At 35.9% G+C, this 16,417-nt stretch overlaps 1 protein-coding gene across 3 annotated transcripts in view; it reads right to left on the reverse strand.

The window, feature by feature from the left end:
- Nucleotides 1-16,417, reverse strand: part of THEMIS (thymocyte selection associated) — a 220,568-nt gene that overhangs the window by 108,427 nt on the left and 95,724 nt on the right. For all 3 annotated transcript variants that reach the window (XM_025383068.1, XM_025383067.1, XM_025383069.1), the window contains one exon: nucleotides 5,549-6,597. In XM_025383068.1, the coding sequence (XP_025238853.1) occupies nucleotides 5,549-6,597 (1,049 nt within the window). The remainder of the gene's footprint in view (nucleotides 1-5,548; nucleotides 6,598-16,417) is intronic.

Consider the following 16,417-nt stretch of genomic DNA (forward strand, 5'->3'; position numbering starts at 1 on the left):
TCGCAGCATTGCACTCCAGCCTGGGCAACAGAGTGAGACTTAAAAAAAAAAAAAAAAAAGCTAAAATTGTATCTCACAGTCAAAATTTGTCAGTTTTTTAAAGGAAGTTCAAAAGTTTCCTGTATTTTTCCTATTTTCAGATTCAAAAACCCAATATTTAAATATGTCCATATTCCATCTTCATTGTGTTGGGTCTTTGAAAAACGCTATAACAGTAATCTTCCCTATTCAGAGGGAAATCAGAATTACAGCTTCTATGTTACATGAAAAGGACCTACCATGAGTAGAAAGGTGGGAGTGTTCAGAAGCTCAGTGTCAGCTACAAATTCAAACACTCTTAATGTATTTATACTACATCAGGTTAACAAAAACAAAAACAAGTCACATCGTTTGTGACCAAACCCTGTTGATAACAAACAAGTGGGTATAATACTGCTCTCTAATGATCTAGATTTAGTCCAGTAACGTGGGTTTCTCTAACATATTTCAGCCACTGTAACTGTCACACCACATCAGAAGTGACAATTTAGCACCAGCAGCAGCTGCTGAAGTGTTCTCTCTGCACTCCCCAGGAACCACTGCTTTCCTTCTGCCTTTTTCAGCCCTCACTCTAATTCTAGTGCAGGATATTTTTCTGCTCATTTCACAGTACCTTGCCATTACTGCCTCCCTTGCTCTTTGTCTTAATGTCTCCTATGGGTGTTCTTGTCCGACAGAAATCTAGAAATTCAGGCAGCAAAGCGGACACTTGGGCATTAAATGGCCAAACAGAGTTAGTGAAATACAAGATTTCTGGTCCCAGCTGCAGTCTCTGAAGACTTGGACTCTCTCATCTTTCAACCAAAGGTTTGTTTTTCTGTCTGGTTATAGGCCCTTCCATCAGAATACAGAAGTTACATTTCTCCTATGTGGCACTCAGAAGTCATAGCTATATATATCCATGACAGGCAAAACCCCAGTGAGTGTATGTTCTTCTAAACTATCTGAAACCACTTCTAACATAGAAACCAACCTTCAAGGAAGGAGAATCTACCTGACAACATTTCTATTTAGAACACAATTTCAGGTCCAGCTTCATTTATTTAGTCATTTTATAATGTTGTTTCCATCGGATTAAAAAGGGGTTCAGATGCACAGATCCTAATGACATTATTTCCGCATTATGTCAAAAACCTAAAGGAAATGTTAAGGATTCCCCTGGCCTATTCCCACTCCTTTGTTTAGGTCCCATACATTATTCTTATAAACAGTTAACTAGCACATTTAAAGAACAACTATAATATTATTTCACGTAAAACCTCATAGGTCTTGAAATAGGCTGTAATCCTGTTTGTAACCATCCCCCCACTCTTGTCCCTGCCCAAACTGAATTATAATTCTAAAGTTTCTACACCAATCTATTTTTTTTTTCTTTTTAGGTATTGCTAAAGCTGGAGAACTGTTGCCAATCTTACTTTGGAAAATAATTCTATTTCTCCTAGTTTCTGTAAACTGTCCTCATGTATTCTTAATTTTAAAACATTTTAGATGAGCTTGTAGTGTTCATAACCAACAACAGATACCTGCTGTAGGTTAATTTGGCTAATGCAGAGTGAATTTTAGATTCTTTCTCTTAGACTGCCCATACATCTGTCTGTTACTTAACAATGCAAGAAATGATTTCGCAAAGTTAATGATCCATTGGGAAGGCAAAAGTAAATTCATATAATGAAGCATCTAGGACTCTTCTCTGTGCATGTAAAACAGCATTTTAATGAGCTAAATGAGTTTGAATATTTAAACTCTGAATAACCCTTACTATTTGTTATCCAAATTTAAAGCAATATTTCATATGTAATCCATAATCTTAGAGGCTGGTTTTCAATGGCTGCTTTCTGCCTATGAAGTATAAAAAATGTTCCTCAAAAACACACATGATAGAACAGGCTTAATGTAAATATCAGAAGAAACATAAAAGGAATATATGAAAGGATGACTTTGTGAGAATAAGAAATAGTACTAATATTACTATTTTTGGAGTAGATTATGGAGAAACTAAGAGAGCTTCTGTTTACATTCTATAAACAATGTACTAAACAGATTCCTGCCTTCATGGTGAAAAATAATTGCTGAAAATAAGGAGGTCAGTAGGTCTAAATACAGGTAGATTATAGCATCCTCTGACATTTTAAAGTGATTTCAGAGAAAATATAATGTTTTATCTATCACATTAGAATTAAAGGAACTATTCATAAACAAAGAATTATAGACTCTTCTCAACTGTCTGATAAATTCTCAACCAGAGCAGGGATTCCCTGACAACATCACTGACATGATTTTCTATCTTCTGCTATAAACATTTTTGGGAGAAGAAATGTGTTCCAACATATTACACCAAATTTGTCCTTCCTTTAACTTTCACCCAGTGTTGAAGATGTTGTAATGGAATATAAGTCTGCACTCTGCCACAAAGCAACTATTTAAATGTATAAAATAACTAATATCATCTAGTATCAAGTCTTCCAATTTTAGATTATCACTCAATGTCTTCAACTATTCCTCAAATGAAAATGGCTCCAGAACATCTTAACATCTTTAATGGCTCTTTACAAACTCCAGTTAATAGTCTCTAGAGTGAGACTCAGAATTGGAACACAAAGAATCCATGTGGGGTCTGACCAGTAAAAAATAGTTAGGAATTATTAAGTATCTGGAATCCTACATGTACGGGTTTAGTCAAAGATTGCATTCACTTCAGTTTAGTAGTCTAGGCGTAATGTTGTTCTGTGAGTTTCTCTCTTAATAAAACACTTAGATCATTTTCATCTAATGTCTGGTAAATAACAATTTTTTAAAATTTTAACCTTTTATTTTTCCTATGAGTGCTTTTTTTGTGATTTGGTATTTTTTCTTAATCCTTTCTTTCTGATGGTAGTGGACATCTATTATTTGTATCTCCATGTCTTCACATCCTGCAATTCTATATTGCTAGATACTAGAGGCAACCACACCTCATTCTCCTCCCAACTGCTATGGTTTAAATTGTTTTATTTCCTCCAAAATTCACATACTGAAAACTTAATCACCAACACAACATTGTTGGAAGGTGTGTCCTAATGAGATGTGTTTTTATTATGTGGGCAGAGCCCTCATTAATGGATTAATGCTGCTAAGAAAAGGGCTTGCGGAAAGGGTTCCCCCACTTTTGCTATGTGACAACACAACATTCCTTCTCTCCTGTCAATGGAACAATAAGAAGCCATCTTGGAACCAGAGACAGAGCCTACTGGCATTTTGATCTTGGACTTTCCAGCCTCCAGAACTCTAAAACAATAAATGGCTGTTCTTTATGAATTACGGAGTCTGTGGTATTATGTTGTAATAGCACAAACAGATACCCTCCAATCATGCCTCTAGTTGGAGTAAGTAATAAATTGGTTGAGTCAGGAGATGGCATTAATCCAACCAAGGCCCTTTCGGTTTTAAATTTTGAGCCAAAGAGATTATCTTCTTCTCTAGAGATGAAACAATGAGATGTGAGATGCAGGAACTCTTAGCAGTAGGCTGGAAAAAAAAACCTGAAACAGTTAGCCCGGAAAAAGAAAGCCAGTATGTAACGAAAAGTAAAAACAACTTAGGCCGTTTTCAAGATTCCGGTTCCAACTATTCCTGAAGCTTAGCTATACCCTTAGGTTGTCCACGGGTACATGAGCTAATAAATTCATTTAAAGAAAAAAAAAAAACACAACAACAACAAAAAAACAAAAACACTTTTCCAGCAAAACAAGTAGTGACTTGCATATACATTTTACTGTCTATGGTTTTTAAGTATTCCTCTTTCTCAACTTGATGTCTTGTATTATCTTTCTATTGTTACTATAATAAATTATCATCAACTTAGTGGCTTAAATAATACAAATTTATTATTTTACAGTCCTATAGGTTAGTAGCTGATGTGGGTCCCACTAGCTAAAACCAGTGTTGTCAACTGCACTCCTTCCTGGAGACTCTGGAAAAGAATCTGATTCCTTGTCTTCTCTGGCTTCTAGAGGCCATTTGTGTTCCTTAGTTCATGATTCCCTTCCTCCATCTTCAAATTCAGTAATGTTGGATCTCTGACCATTCTTATGTAGTTACATGTCCCTCTAACCCTGATCTTACTTGGAAAGGTTGTTGTAAGAACTCTTGTGATTAAATTGGACCCACCTGGATAATCCAGAATAATCTCCTCATCTCGATGTCCTTAATTTTAAGCACATATGCAAAGTCTCTTTTGCCACGCAAAGTAACATATTCATAGGTTCTGGGAATTTAGGTATATAAATATTTGAGTGAGGGGGGAATTATTCTGCCTGCCACTAAGAAACAAAGACGACATTTCATTTCTCATTTCATTTCTCATTATTCAGTTCAGTAATAAAAATACGTTAAATAGGAGAAGTCAAAGATACCTTTCAAAATAATAACAACACATTAATCAACATTATTTGGAAACCATTGTATTATATATCAAATGACTCTTTCAATATTGTTTTTCTGGGAAGAAAATTTCTGCTGGTTTTATCTTTTTCTAAAGATGCTTTTGGAGATCCTTACTGGATTTCCCCAGCTATCATCAGAATGCAATCTCTGAGATGTAGAAATAAAAGTATTTCCATATCCATATACTTGAAGCCTAAGGCTGCTATTATTTCTAAGCATAGAGAGTGAACACAGCATCTCTTTGTTTTACTAATTGCTTTGTTTCCCTAAGCTGCAAGTACAACATCTGCCAGACCAGAATGCACTCCTTCCACACACCAAAGAACCACGGCTGGATAAACGACCTACACATCATGGTGTAAGGGCAAGAGCTTTGCAGGCAGCCAGAAGGCAGTTTTCAAGAGGCAAAGACTTCAAGTGGAAATGAAGCTGAATCACCCTCCAAAATCTTTAGAGTGGTTATGGAGTTGTTGATTCTGTAATGATTTCATAGTGTCTGCAATTTTATTGATTTTGTTTTTCAATAGAACTGTTAAAGATTACGATTCTAAGATAAGCAGAATGTGGGCAGATGCTCACAATCTCACTCACTGTTCTGCCAAGATATTTTTACATCTTTCTGCACATAAAACAAAATGAAGACATGTGCTATAGATGTATGCTACCAGTAATCCCCCATCCCCATAAGAAGGGAGTTTACTCTATGTTAATATCCTGGATGAGGTATTAAATTTTACTTAGAAAAAAATTAACAGAACTTCTAAAATAAAAGGGGTTTGCTTCCAAGGCAGTTTATGAAATATTCTTAATTACCCAAACCCATTGAAAAGGCAATTTGGGTCATCATTTCCAAATGTCATCTCTGTTATTTCCACTTCAGTATTAAACTTCATGCCACATCAAAATATAAAATGCTGCAACAGCTTACGCACTGTTGATGTTCATTCATCTACTGCACATCAGAAAAGCTCATTGCAAATATGGCATGAAAGAAAGAAAAGCAAGCAAAACACACTCAGAAAAGACTTGAAACAAACTGCCTCAAGGAACACACTCCAGAGGAAAGATTGCAAAACCATAGCCTTACCTTGGGAGACTTGGGCAGGTCCACCTTCCTTTCTTCTGCTAAGGTTAGCAGGGTTAACTTTGTTTCCTCTACTGAAGGGTGTTTGGGAGGGCGAGGTGGGGGGTGTGAGGCTGAGCTTTCATATCTCCGCATCATGTAATACTGCTCTTCAGTGATCTCTTCTACCAGAGTCCTGACTAGAAATGGTCCTGCATCCCTAGAGAAATTACTAACTAACTGAACAGTCATATTCAAGCGACCCACAGGAATTTCCCAGCACTCCGTGGGGTTGGCAAAGTCACTTATGAGTAGGTAAGAGTCTGTGATGTCTTCCTCCAACTGCAGTCCTGGTGTGGCAGCCAACACATCCTCTTCAATGGAAAGATCCCTGACAGACACCTTCACATTGAAGGGCAAGCGGAACTGTTTACAGAGCTCAGAAATCGGGTACTGTTTCTTATCATGAATCACCTCTACAAAACCTCCTTCCATGTACAAAGGGAGCAGTGCTGCCTCATAGGACTTTTTGAGGATTTTTTCACAGGCCAGAACATTCACTACTTTTTTTATTCCCTCACAGAGGACTTCAGTTGTCTCTGAGTGATGCACCAGAAACTGGTCCCCAACAGATACAGATGACAGCTTGTTATGAGGGGAATGAAAGGCTTTGGTGGCCACCACGTGAAGAGGCTCCTTTTCACTCTTAGCGATCTCTAGGTCATAGGCCGTTGGGAACTCCCTCGGTCGCCGCTTGAACTTGCCTTTATAACTAGTGGGGATCAAGAAGTGTCTTTTAGGAAAATTGCTTCTAATTTCTGAAGCTAAGATTCTTGATGCCTGGTACTTTTTGTGGATCACAATTGTTTTCCCAGGCTGTAAAATGCTTTGGGGCAGGTGATTTCCTTGAGGTGCTTCTATGACTTCAGTTACTATGGGGAACTCTTTACTGGTCATTTCAAAAAGATCTTCTGTTGATAACAGCTGAAGAAACCAGTTAGCATCATAAGAATCAGTGATGTCTTTGACTTCGACATCTAGACTGGGGAGGATGCGGACTATATCCTTTCGAACTGAAAAGAAAAAAAGTCACTATGGTATTTTGTACTTCAAAATGTTTGCTGCAAGATACTCTCCTGATGACATAAATAAACTTATTTTACAAAATAAAGAACTCAGATGATCATCATATATCATTTCTTATGTGTGATTTTCCTTTTTTCAAATTTTAAGATGAAAGAGATTGAATATAAAACCAACACTCATAAGCCCATACTCAGTTTAAGAAGTGGACATTAGCCAGTATCTTGGAGCTCTAGGGAACTTCCTCAGAATCACATCCTCACTTCTACTGACGTACAATCACTCTCCTGATTCTCATGCTAAATATTCCTGTGTTTATATTTATACTTTTATCATTCATAACATACATGAATATAGCTATGTGTGTGAATATGTATGTAAATGTGTTCATAAATTTTATACGAAGGTTTATAAATTATTAGGTCATTTTAAGTCACATTCTTGAGGGCCAGACTTTATATATCAAATTATCATAGAAGAAAGTTTTGACCCAAAACATACATTCTTTATACCAAATCTTATCCTGTGAGATGAAACAATATTGCAAAATCATGAGATACGAGCTACTTGAGATTAATATGTGAAAATAAATACCAAGATGCAGTATTTTTCCAATGTCAAAATTATTTCTTTCTCCACTGGTGTTATATTATACCTACCTAGCAAAGGAGTGGTGCAGAGTGGGTCACAATCAGAGTAGCCATTCAGGAGCCCTAGGTATGCTGGTGGGTGCTCAGCAATGTATTAATTGCCTCATGCGTCACTGGGGTTAATGGATATCTGTATTTTTTCCAACTACCCACTGTCTCATGAGTCTTCCTTTGAGACTGCAGAGATGCTTAGAATATTGTCCTGAATTTATTTACCTGTTCCTCATACACTACCCAACATAGTATCATTATAAATGGTCCTGAATAAACGTACGTATTGGCCAGGAACTGTATCTCATTCCTATAATCCCAGCATTTTGGGAGGCTCAGGTGAGAGGACTGCTTCAGCCCAGGAGTTCAAGGCTAGCCTGGGCAATATAGTGAGACCTTGTCTCTGTACAAAAATTAGAAAAAAATTAGCTGAACCTGGTGGCATGTCCCAGCTACTCAGGAGACTGAGGTGGGAATATCACTTGACCCTGAGAAGCAAAGGTTGCAGTGAGTCATGATCACACCCACTGCATTTCAGCTTGGGTGACAGAGTGAGACCCTGTCTCAAAACATAAAAATAAAAAAAAAATAAAGTTATGTGTTAATATTAGCAGGGTATTATAATAGTCTATATTTTCTTGATAACTTACTAACATAAATTTTACAGCATTTTCATGATATGGCATTGATTTTCAATATCTCCAGCCACCCTTCTGTCATTTTTTTCTTCCTTCCATGCTTTTGAAAATGAACAATTTGGAAGATTTGGAAGACAGAATATCCTCTTATAAAACATTACATATATATTACTTTTTATATTATTAACTGCATCAAAAAACCTGTGTGATTTATGTAATATTATTTATATACCCTATGTAATTATAGAGTTTCTGAAGATGCAGCAATGAAAAAGTATTATCTTCTTGTAAAAAAACAAAAAATCAGCGGTTGCCTATAGGCTGAAGGTCTGCAAAATTGTAAAGATTTTTAATTTTTAGAAAAAAAAGGAGGGTTTAAAGAGCACTTCTTACATTAATAAGTTATTTTATAAAGTTTAGCACACACTAACTTTTGACATTATACCTACTGGCTTCTCTGAACCTCAAGGTAAGTTTAGAAACTAAAATTCTGGTGGTTTGACTCAAAATGAGCTAGGTTTAAGAATCCTAGAGCTAGCTCTAGATAAGCTCATGCTATTCCTCAAGTCTAGGGAACAGCTAGAGATTAGTAGAATAGATGCCATCAAGGACTTCCTAAGAACTCAGAACATCAGTTTCAATGCAGGCTAGATCCCAGTCTTTCTTTGTACATGGTGGGTGCTGTGGGCTAGGAATAGCTTTAATGCATTGGAGGACGGCATTGCTGCTGGAGAAAGTCTATGGGCCATGTTATCTAAACTCTTAATTTTTTTTGTATTCAATTACTGACCTATCTTCAGTACTTTTGTGCCTAAATCCACTGAAATAATGTTAGCCTATCTTATTTTACTTAAGCTCTCAGCAGCATTTGACAAAGTAGATTAGACTCCCTCCTCTTTGATACATTTTTCTCACTTACTTTCCTCTTATCTCACTTGTGATTCCTCTCAGTTTTGCTGGTTTCTTCTCCCTATACACCACCCACCCCTCACACACACCTTTTAGAGTGTCTTGGTTCTCTTTTTCCCTCTATCTACACTCACGCCTACTCTGATCTTAAATGGTCTCATGTCTTTAAATATCATCTTTATGCTGATGACTACCCAAAGTATAGCTCTAGCCAAAACATCTTCCTGAATGCTGTATGTCTACTTCAGATCTCCACTTGGACATCTAATAGATGTCTCAAAATTAACATGCTTAAACTGAAATCTAATCTTCCCCCAAAACCTAAGCTACATGCTGTCTTCCCAAACTCAGCTATTGGAAACTCTTTTCTTTCAGTGCAGTCCATAAATCTCAGGGACATCCTTAGCTTTTCTCTTTTTTAACACCTGACATCTCTTACATCAGGACTATCCTGATCTGAGCCACATTATCTCTTGCCTGGCTTGTTGCAATGGCTTTCTAACCAGTATCCTTGCAGTCAAATCTCAATAGGGAAGCCAAATATTATTTTTAGATGCTAAATAAATTATGTCTGTCTTCTGTTTATAAGCCTACAGTGTCACTCCTTTCACTCAATTTAAAAACCAAAGTCTTTACCTGGCCCCTGGCACCACCTGGGTCTCATCTGCTACTCCTTTGTCTCATTCTAACTCCCCACTGTCTCCCGGACCTCCTCATTGTCAGTCAGATCTTTGCACAGCCAGTTTCCTCTGCCTGTTACATTCTTCAGCCAGATATGTTCACAGCCAACTTCTCTTTTTCTTCAAGACTGCTTAAATATCATCTTGGCAGTGAGATCTACTCTAAATGCTCTATTTAAAATTGCAAGCTTCTCTTCCATTTGCCCTTTTCTGTTTCTCTATTTTATATCACCCTTCACCTTCTATCATTCCATATCACTTGCTTATTTATATTATATTATATTATGATCATTTTCTATTGTTTGTTTCCCTAAACTGAAACATGCCTTCCCAGAGGCAGTAGTCTTTCATTGTTTTCTTCATCAATGTCTAGAATGTCTAGAATGGCTTCTGGCACATAGTAGATACTCAATAAATGAATTAATGAATAAAAAATAATTGCCAGAACAAAGTACATGAGTGAGTACTAAAGGAAGCAATTCAGTAAATAAATTCTATATAAAATTTCACTGTAGAAAAAAAGTTTTCAATATTAAAATTCCTGCTACTATTCATAGCAGCTATTGTATATTTTATTTAAGACATGTTTCTTAAGGTTACAGTTTAACTTAGTCAATGGCCTGTTCAATGCAGTAAATACTTGTTTTTAATGTCTTCAATACAATAGAGAGATTGAAGTATAAATAGATGAGCAAAGTAAAATACTTTCATCCAAGTTTTTTTAATTAAAAAGATTAGGCAAAATCATGATGCATATGCCTAAAGAGAAGATTCAGTACAAGGAAATAGCACAAGCAGTGAAAATCAACAATTCTTCTTAGATTCACCAGAGAATTGAGGTCACAGGGCAAACCACAACCCCAAAAACTAGACAGGTAGGCGAATACAAACAGTCATAGCTCACTGGGGGCAAAAACCACTGCTGGAGCCAGCATCTGGAAGAATACAAGGGTAACTGGGGACCAACAGTAGAATCGTTTAAGAGATAAAACTCCCAGGGTAGGGGGAGCATGTTCAGGAGGACCTCCCACACTTTTCTGAGTCTTACTTTCAGGGGCCCATCCAGGTTCTCGGGATGAAGATGAAAAAAATTTCCTTGTGCTTCTGGCAGGGTGAGAGAAGAAGCAACCATTCTGAAATATATCCAGACCATTCTGTTCTCCTTTAAAAATGCCTGTCCTCAAGGAAAACTATTTTAGCACAGCCCAACCAGCTTGTGCTTTACCAGATCCTAACTGTTATGGGGGAAGGGAATTACCCAACCAAACCACTTCTAATATTCTATGTAGGGAAAAAGCAATACCCAACTCCAACCTCCTCTGTACTTCCACATTAAGGAAGGGAAATACCCAACTCAAGCCTCCACTAGCCATTCTGTCTCTCCCAAAGCGTACAAAAAAGCTGAGAAACATTTGTGAAGGTCACAGCCTAGAGACACAGGCTCACTAATAACTGAAACCTAATCATAAAATTATAGAAATCCCCCCTCCATACCATAGGACCACATCAACAGTGCTACTGTATAATAACAGGAAACTACGACTCAAAGAATGGCATTTAAGACTGTATCTAAGAAGGAGTCTCTAGAGACTAAAGTCAATAGGGCAGACAAAAGCAAGAGCACTACACGACAATGTAGTCTCTGACACCTACCATTATAGTAAACTATAAACACAGCCTAACTTCTAGATAGATAAACAGAAAATATCACATTAAAAGACAATTTATCAGTTTCCTTTAACTGAAACATCATGTCTGGCTTTCAAAAACAAAAAATCTGCAACATATATTATAAGGCATAAAAGCACACTCTGAAGAGACAAATCAAGCATCAAGGCCAGATTCAGATATAGCACATATTTGGGAATTATCAGACCAGGAACTTAAAATTTAATAATAACGCTAAGGAGTATAATGGAAAAAGGGGACAACATGCAGGGAAAGACGGGTGATGTAAGCAGAGAAATGGAAACTCTAGGGGATAACCGAAAGGCAATGATAGAAATTGAAAACACAAGGCCAGGCACGGTGGCTCACGCCTGTAATCCCAGGACTTTGGGAGGCTGAGGCAGGCGGATCACGAAGTCAGGAGATCGAGACCATCCTGACTAACATAGTGAAACCCTGTCTCTAATAAAAATACAAAAAATTAACCTGGCATGGAGGCATGTGCCTGTAGTTCCAGGTGCTACAAAGGCTGAGGCAGGAGAATCGCCTGAACCCGGGAGGCAGAGGTTGGAGTGATGTGAGATCATGCCACTGCACTCTAGCCTGGGTGGCATAGCGAGACTCTGTCGAGAGAAAGAAAGAAAGGGGAGAGAGAGAGAGAGAGAGAGAGAGAAATTAAAAACACAGAAACAGAAATAAAGTCTTTAGTGGGTTTCTAATTATACTGGACACTGCTGAGGAAAGAATCAATGGGCTTGAATATATGTCAATTAAAAACTTCCCAAACCAAAAAGAAAGAGAAACGAAAAAACAACAGAACATAATATAACACCCAAGAAATGTGAGACAACTGCAGAAGATGTAACATGTATGTCCTGGGTATACCAGAAGGAGGATACAGTGGTCATGAAACAGAAGAAATATTTGCAGTAACCAGACTGAGAATTTTCCAAAATTAATGCAGTTTCAAAACACTGAGCAGGATAAATGCAAAAAAAAAAACTACATTGAAGAGTATCATAATCAGACTTCATCAAATCAAAGACAAAGCAAAAACTTGAACCAGAGCGATAAAAACACCTTACCAACAGAGGAAAAAGGAAGAGATTTACAATGGGCTTTTCTTTGGAAACCATGTAAGCAAGAAGAGAATAGAGGGACAAATTTAAAGAGTTGGAAAAAACCCACCAACCTAGAATTCTGTATCCAGTGAAATCATCCTTCAAAAGTAAAGGAGAAATAAAGACTTACTAATATGAGTAACAATTCAGGGGATTTGTCACCAGTTCACCTGCCTTGTAAGATGAAGAATTTTTAAATTCTTCAGAGAAAAGAAAAATGATAAAGGTCAGAAATTCAGATGTACACACAGAAAGGACGAGTGCTGGAGAAGAAATAATTGAAGGCAAAATAAAATGTTTTATTTTTCTTATTCTTAATTGATCTAACAGAAAGCAGTCTGTTAAAAATAATAATTGTAGCAATAGTTTGGATGATTATAGCTCATAGATAAGTGAAATGAATGACAGTACTGTTTTAAGAGACAGGAGGGAGGAATGAGGAATACTTTCATATTAGGTAACTGCAGTACTGATGAAGTTATTTGTGTTATTTGAAAGTGACATATATTAGTTGTAAATATATATTACAAACTCTAGGGTAACAACTAAAAATGTTTTTTACAGTATAATTTATATGCTAAGAGAAAAGAGAAAGTGGAATCATATAAAAGCCTCAATTAAAACTACAGTAGGCAGGCAAAGAAGGGGAAAAATAGCACATTTAATTTGAGGATGAGGATAAAGACATTTTATGAAAGGCATGGCCACAACACGAGACTTTAAGAATGAAAAGAAATTACAGGCTAAGATAGAATAGGAGAGGGTATAATCCAGATGGCAAGGACACCATGATCAATGATAAGAAGGGAACTTGAGAATTGTTAGTAATTAACAAGATATCCAGCATCTCAGGATTTTAAATTAGAGCACAGGGACTGGACAGGAGACTCACTGAAAGAAACACCATGAAAATGAATTGACACTTTGAATGCCAGGCTGAGGAATGTATAACTACTTCAGGAGGAAATCCAAAATATTTCAGATCAAGAAAGATGAAATTACAATTAGCAATTTGGCAGATTATCTGATAAATCAACGGGAGGGGAGACTGAAACCAGGGAGTCTACCTTTCTTTCTATACTAAGTGCCATGAAGCCCATAGACATACAATTTACTGGCAACTCAGTCAGCCTCATTACTTTTGCATGAACTTTGAATTTTTATATTATTCTCTCATGTCTGTTAAAACAAAATGAAACCTTTATTATATACTGTTCTGTTGATTTTTGCATATGTTTTAAGTTTTCCATAGTCAAAAGTTAAAATAAAAACTCACTATTTGCTTAAGGTTACCTAGAATTTGGCAATGACATCCTCAAGTTTTTAAACTGAAATAGGTTTCATTAATTTTTATGGCAAATATTATATCTTCAAATCTCTCCTAGAGAAAGATAAAGACACCAACACTTATAGTGTTGCTCTCTTATAAAACAAAAAGTTGCATGTTTTTACAGAAATATTATAAAATATAAGACAGGAAAAACAATTAGAATCTTTTACAGATTTATAAAATTTTAGATTACCATTGCTTATGTTGTGGTATATATAGCTCTAATCGTGTGTGTGTGTGTGTCTGTGTGCATGTGTGTGTGAGAGAGAGAGAGAGAGAATTTTTTTAAAGAAGCATTTGTTATTTTGCAATTGGGAAAATGGAATTTTCTCCCCCCCAAAAAGACCAAACAGTACAAGCTAAATTAGAAAATGTCATTTTCCAAAAAAGTTCTTTTTGACTCTAAAATGATAGATAGGAAGGCAACACCTGAGAGCATGAGAATGAGAAACATTCCTGGAGGTTTATATTACAAGTTTTTCTGTTCCAAACTAAACCGAAGTGAAAACGTTTTGTACTTATCAAACTTTAGTTTAGACTTCCCAGAATTTCTTCCTGAGTGAACATGAATTATCCTTGCTGGATATGTTTTCTTGCTATCCAAAGCAAGCTCCTGTGAAAAACAATTTCCATTCCATTTTTTTCTGAAAGGGTAACAGGTTACTTCTGTATGTTGCTGAGTAGTTTCACTAAGTTCTTTCCAGAAAAGTCCCTTCACAGGGTGAATGCTAATCATAATGTGGTGCTTTTCTATATTCCCCACTGTAACAACTCTCTTAACTAAGTTTGAATTTGGGGGATGCCACTAAAATTGCCTTTAAAGAGAAAATAAAGAGTTACCCTTAAACTTGATTGGTGATGGGCAACATATGTTTCCTTGGATATTTAATATTCAATTCTAGAATACTCTTGGTCTCAACTCACGAAGTGAGAACCAAACCTTTGCGATTGGACCTAAATTAGTACAGGGATGGAAATCCGCTGAGACACTCTTATTCAAGACTTGAAGACAAGATGATTGTTTCTACATATTTTTCTCCAAAGAAATTTTATAAATCCTAGCGCTACAGTTTCTCCCAACTTCTAGTTACTCCTATATTATTATTTAATGATAATAACCTGTATATTTGTTAGACATTTTTACTGTCTAATCTTTGTCATTTACTTTCTGAGACTACAGTTGTTTTTCTCAAAAGTATGAACTTCATCTTCATCTCTCATCCACTCAATGAACTGTTTAGTTACATATTTGCATTGCATTCCAATCTTTATTATAGGGCAATTATTAGGTTTACTAATAATTTCTGAGCTCTGCCTTGTTCCAGACTTTTAAATTAAAATTTGCTTTACAGTTCATTCATTTGATCTCAATTTTCTTTATGGATATTCTGTGAATTAATTTTTTAAATTTATTTAACTTCATTTCAACTTAAGAGAAGCTATACTATGAATTTCTATTTTCTTAGCTGGTTCTCCTCTGGTTCATCTGTTGTCCATATTTCTAAACAAAGAGAGCCTTTTGAATGGTTCTGTAACTTTTGTATTAGAAAAAATTATCATAAACCTCACTGAGAAATTGAGAATTATTTAAAATGAATACACTTGCATTTTATATGAGTTTATTCATAACACTACTTTGCCTTTTACATTTTAATTTAGTCCATAAAATCTAAGAAAAGCAAATAAACACTTTTTTAGATACTTTTAACATGTATTCCATTGATGTTTGTAATGGTTAGTTTTACGTATCAACTTGATTAGGCTATATTACCTAGTTATTTAATCAAACACTAACCTAGGTGAGGCTGTGAAGGTATTTCGTACATGCAGCTGTCATCTACACTCAGTTGACTTTAAAGGATGTTACCCTCCATTATTCAGGTGGGCCCTGACTAATCAGTTGGAGGTCTTAAGAGCAAAAACTGAGATTTCCCAGAGAAAAGGAAATTCTGCCTCAAGACTGCAGCATTAACTCATGCCTGAGTTTTGAGCCTCTGCAGCTTGTCCTACAGGTTTAGATCTTATCAACTCCCATACTCGCATGAACCAATTCCTTAAAATAAATAACACTGTATATATTAATGTATAATTAGGTATATTTAGCACACATATATATTCTGTTTCTCTGGAAAATCCTAATAAGGCATTAATAGTTAGTAATGTAAAAATAAATATATACCTAATACAAAATAGGTACCTTTCTCTGCTTGCTGCATGATATTTCTATTAGCAATAAGACTGCACCCTAAAGGAACAAAATGAAATGGGAGCTGACTAGAGTATCCACTGGTTCTAAATATCACATCATAGTATTTTCATGGACACATTATGAAAAGCATCACTAACAAAAATTGAACCTGTTATACAAATATAGATAATATAAACTTTGGTACCATGAAGTTCATATTTTCCTTAGCTATTGAACTCATAAACATGTCATCATAATAAATCAAATCTGGATATGGTTAGTGAGAAAACCCCCTTGTTACCTAAAGAGGAGCTTTGTACTGTGAAACATAAATATACATGCATAAACAATGTGTTAGTCGCTTAATTCATTCTTTCATTCACTTGATTTACTGAATGCTTATGGAACGTTTGCTCTATCTCAAGCACTGAGAAAATACAAATACATACATAAGAAATTAATGTGATATTTTTATAAATTACTGAAAATGGCATTTTATTAAATATATTAAATTTATAAATTATACTTGTTATCATTTAGCAGGAGTAGCAACCAGTCCTTTGAGAGATTATAATAGATCCAGGCAAAACTCTGGGCTAGAACTAATTTAATTAGGTAGTGAGATTTATGGCTAA

Source organism: Theropithecus gelada, chromosome 4, assembly GCF_003255815.1.
Source record: "Theropithecus gelada isolate Dixy chromosome 4, Tgel_1.0, whole genome shotgun sequence".
Classification (NCBI taxonomy): Eukaryota; Metazoa; Chordata; class Mammalia; order Primates; family Cercopithecidae; genus Theropithecus; species Theropithecus gelada.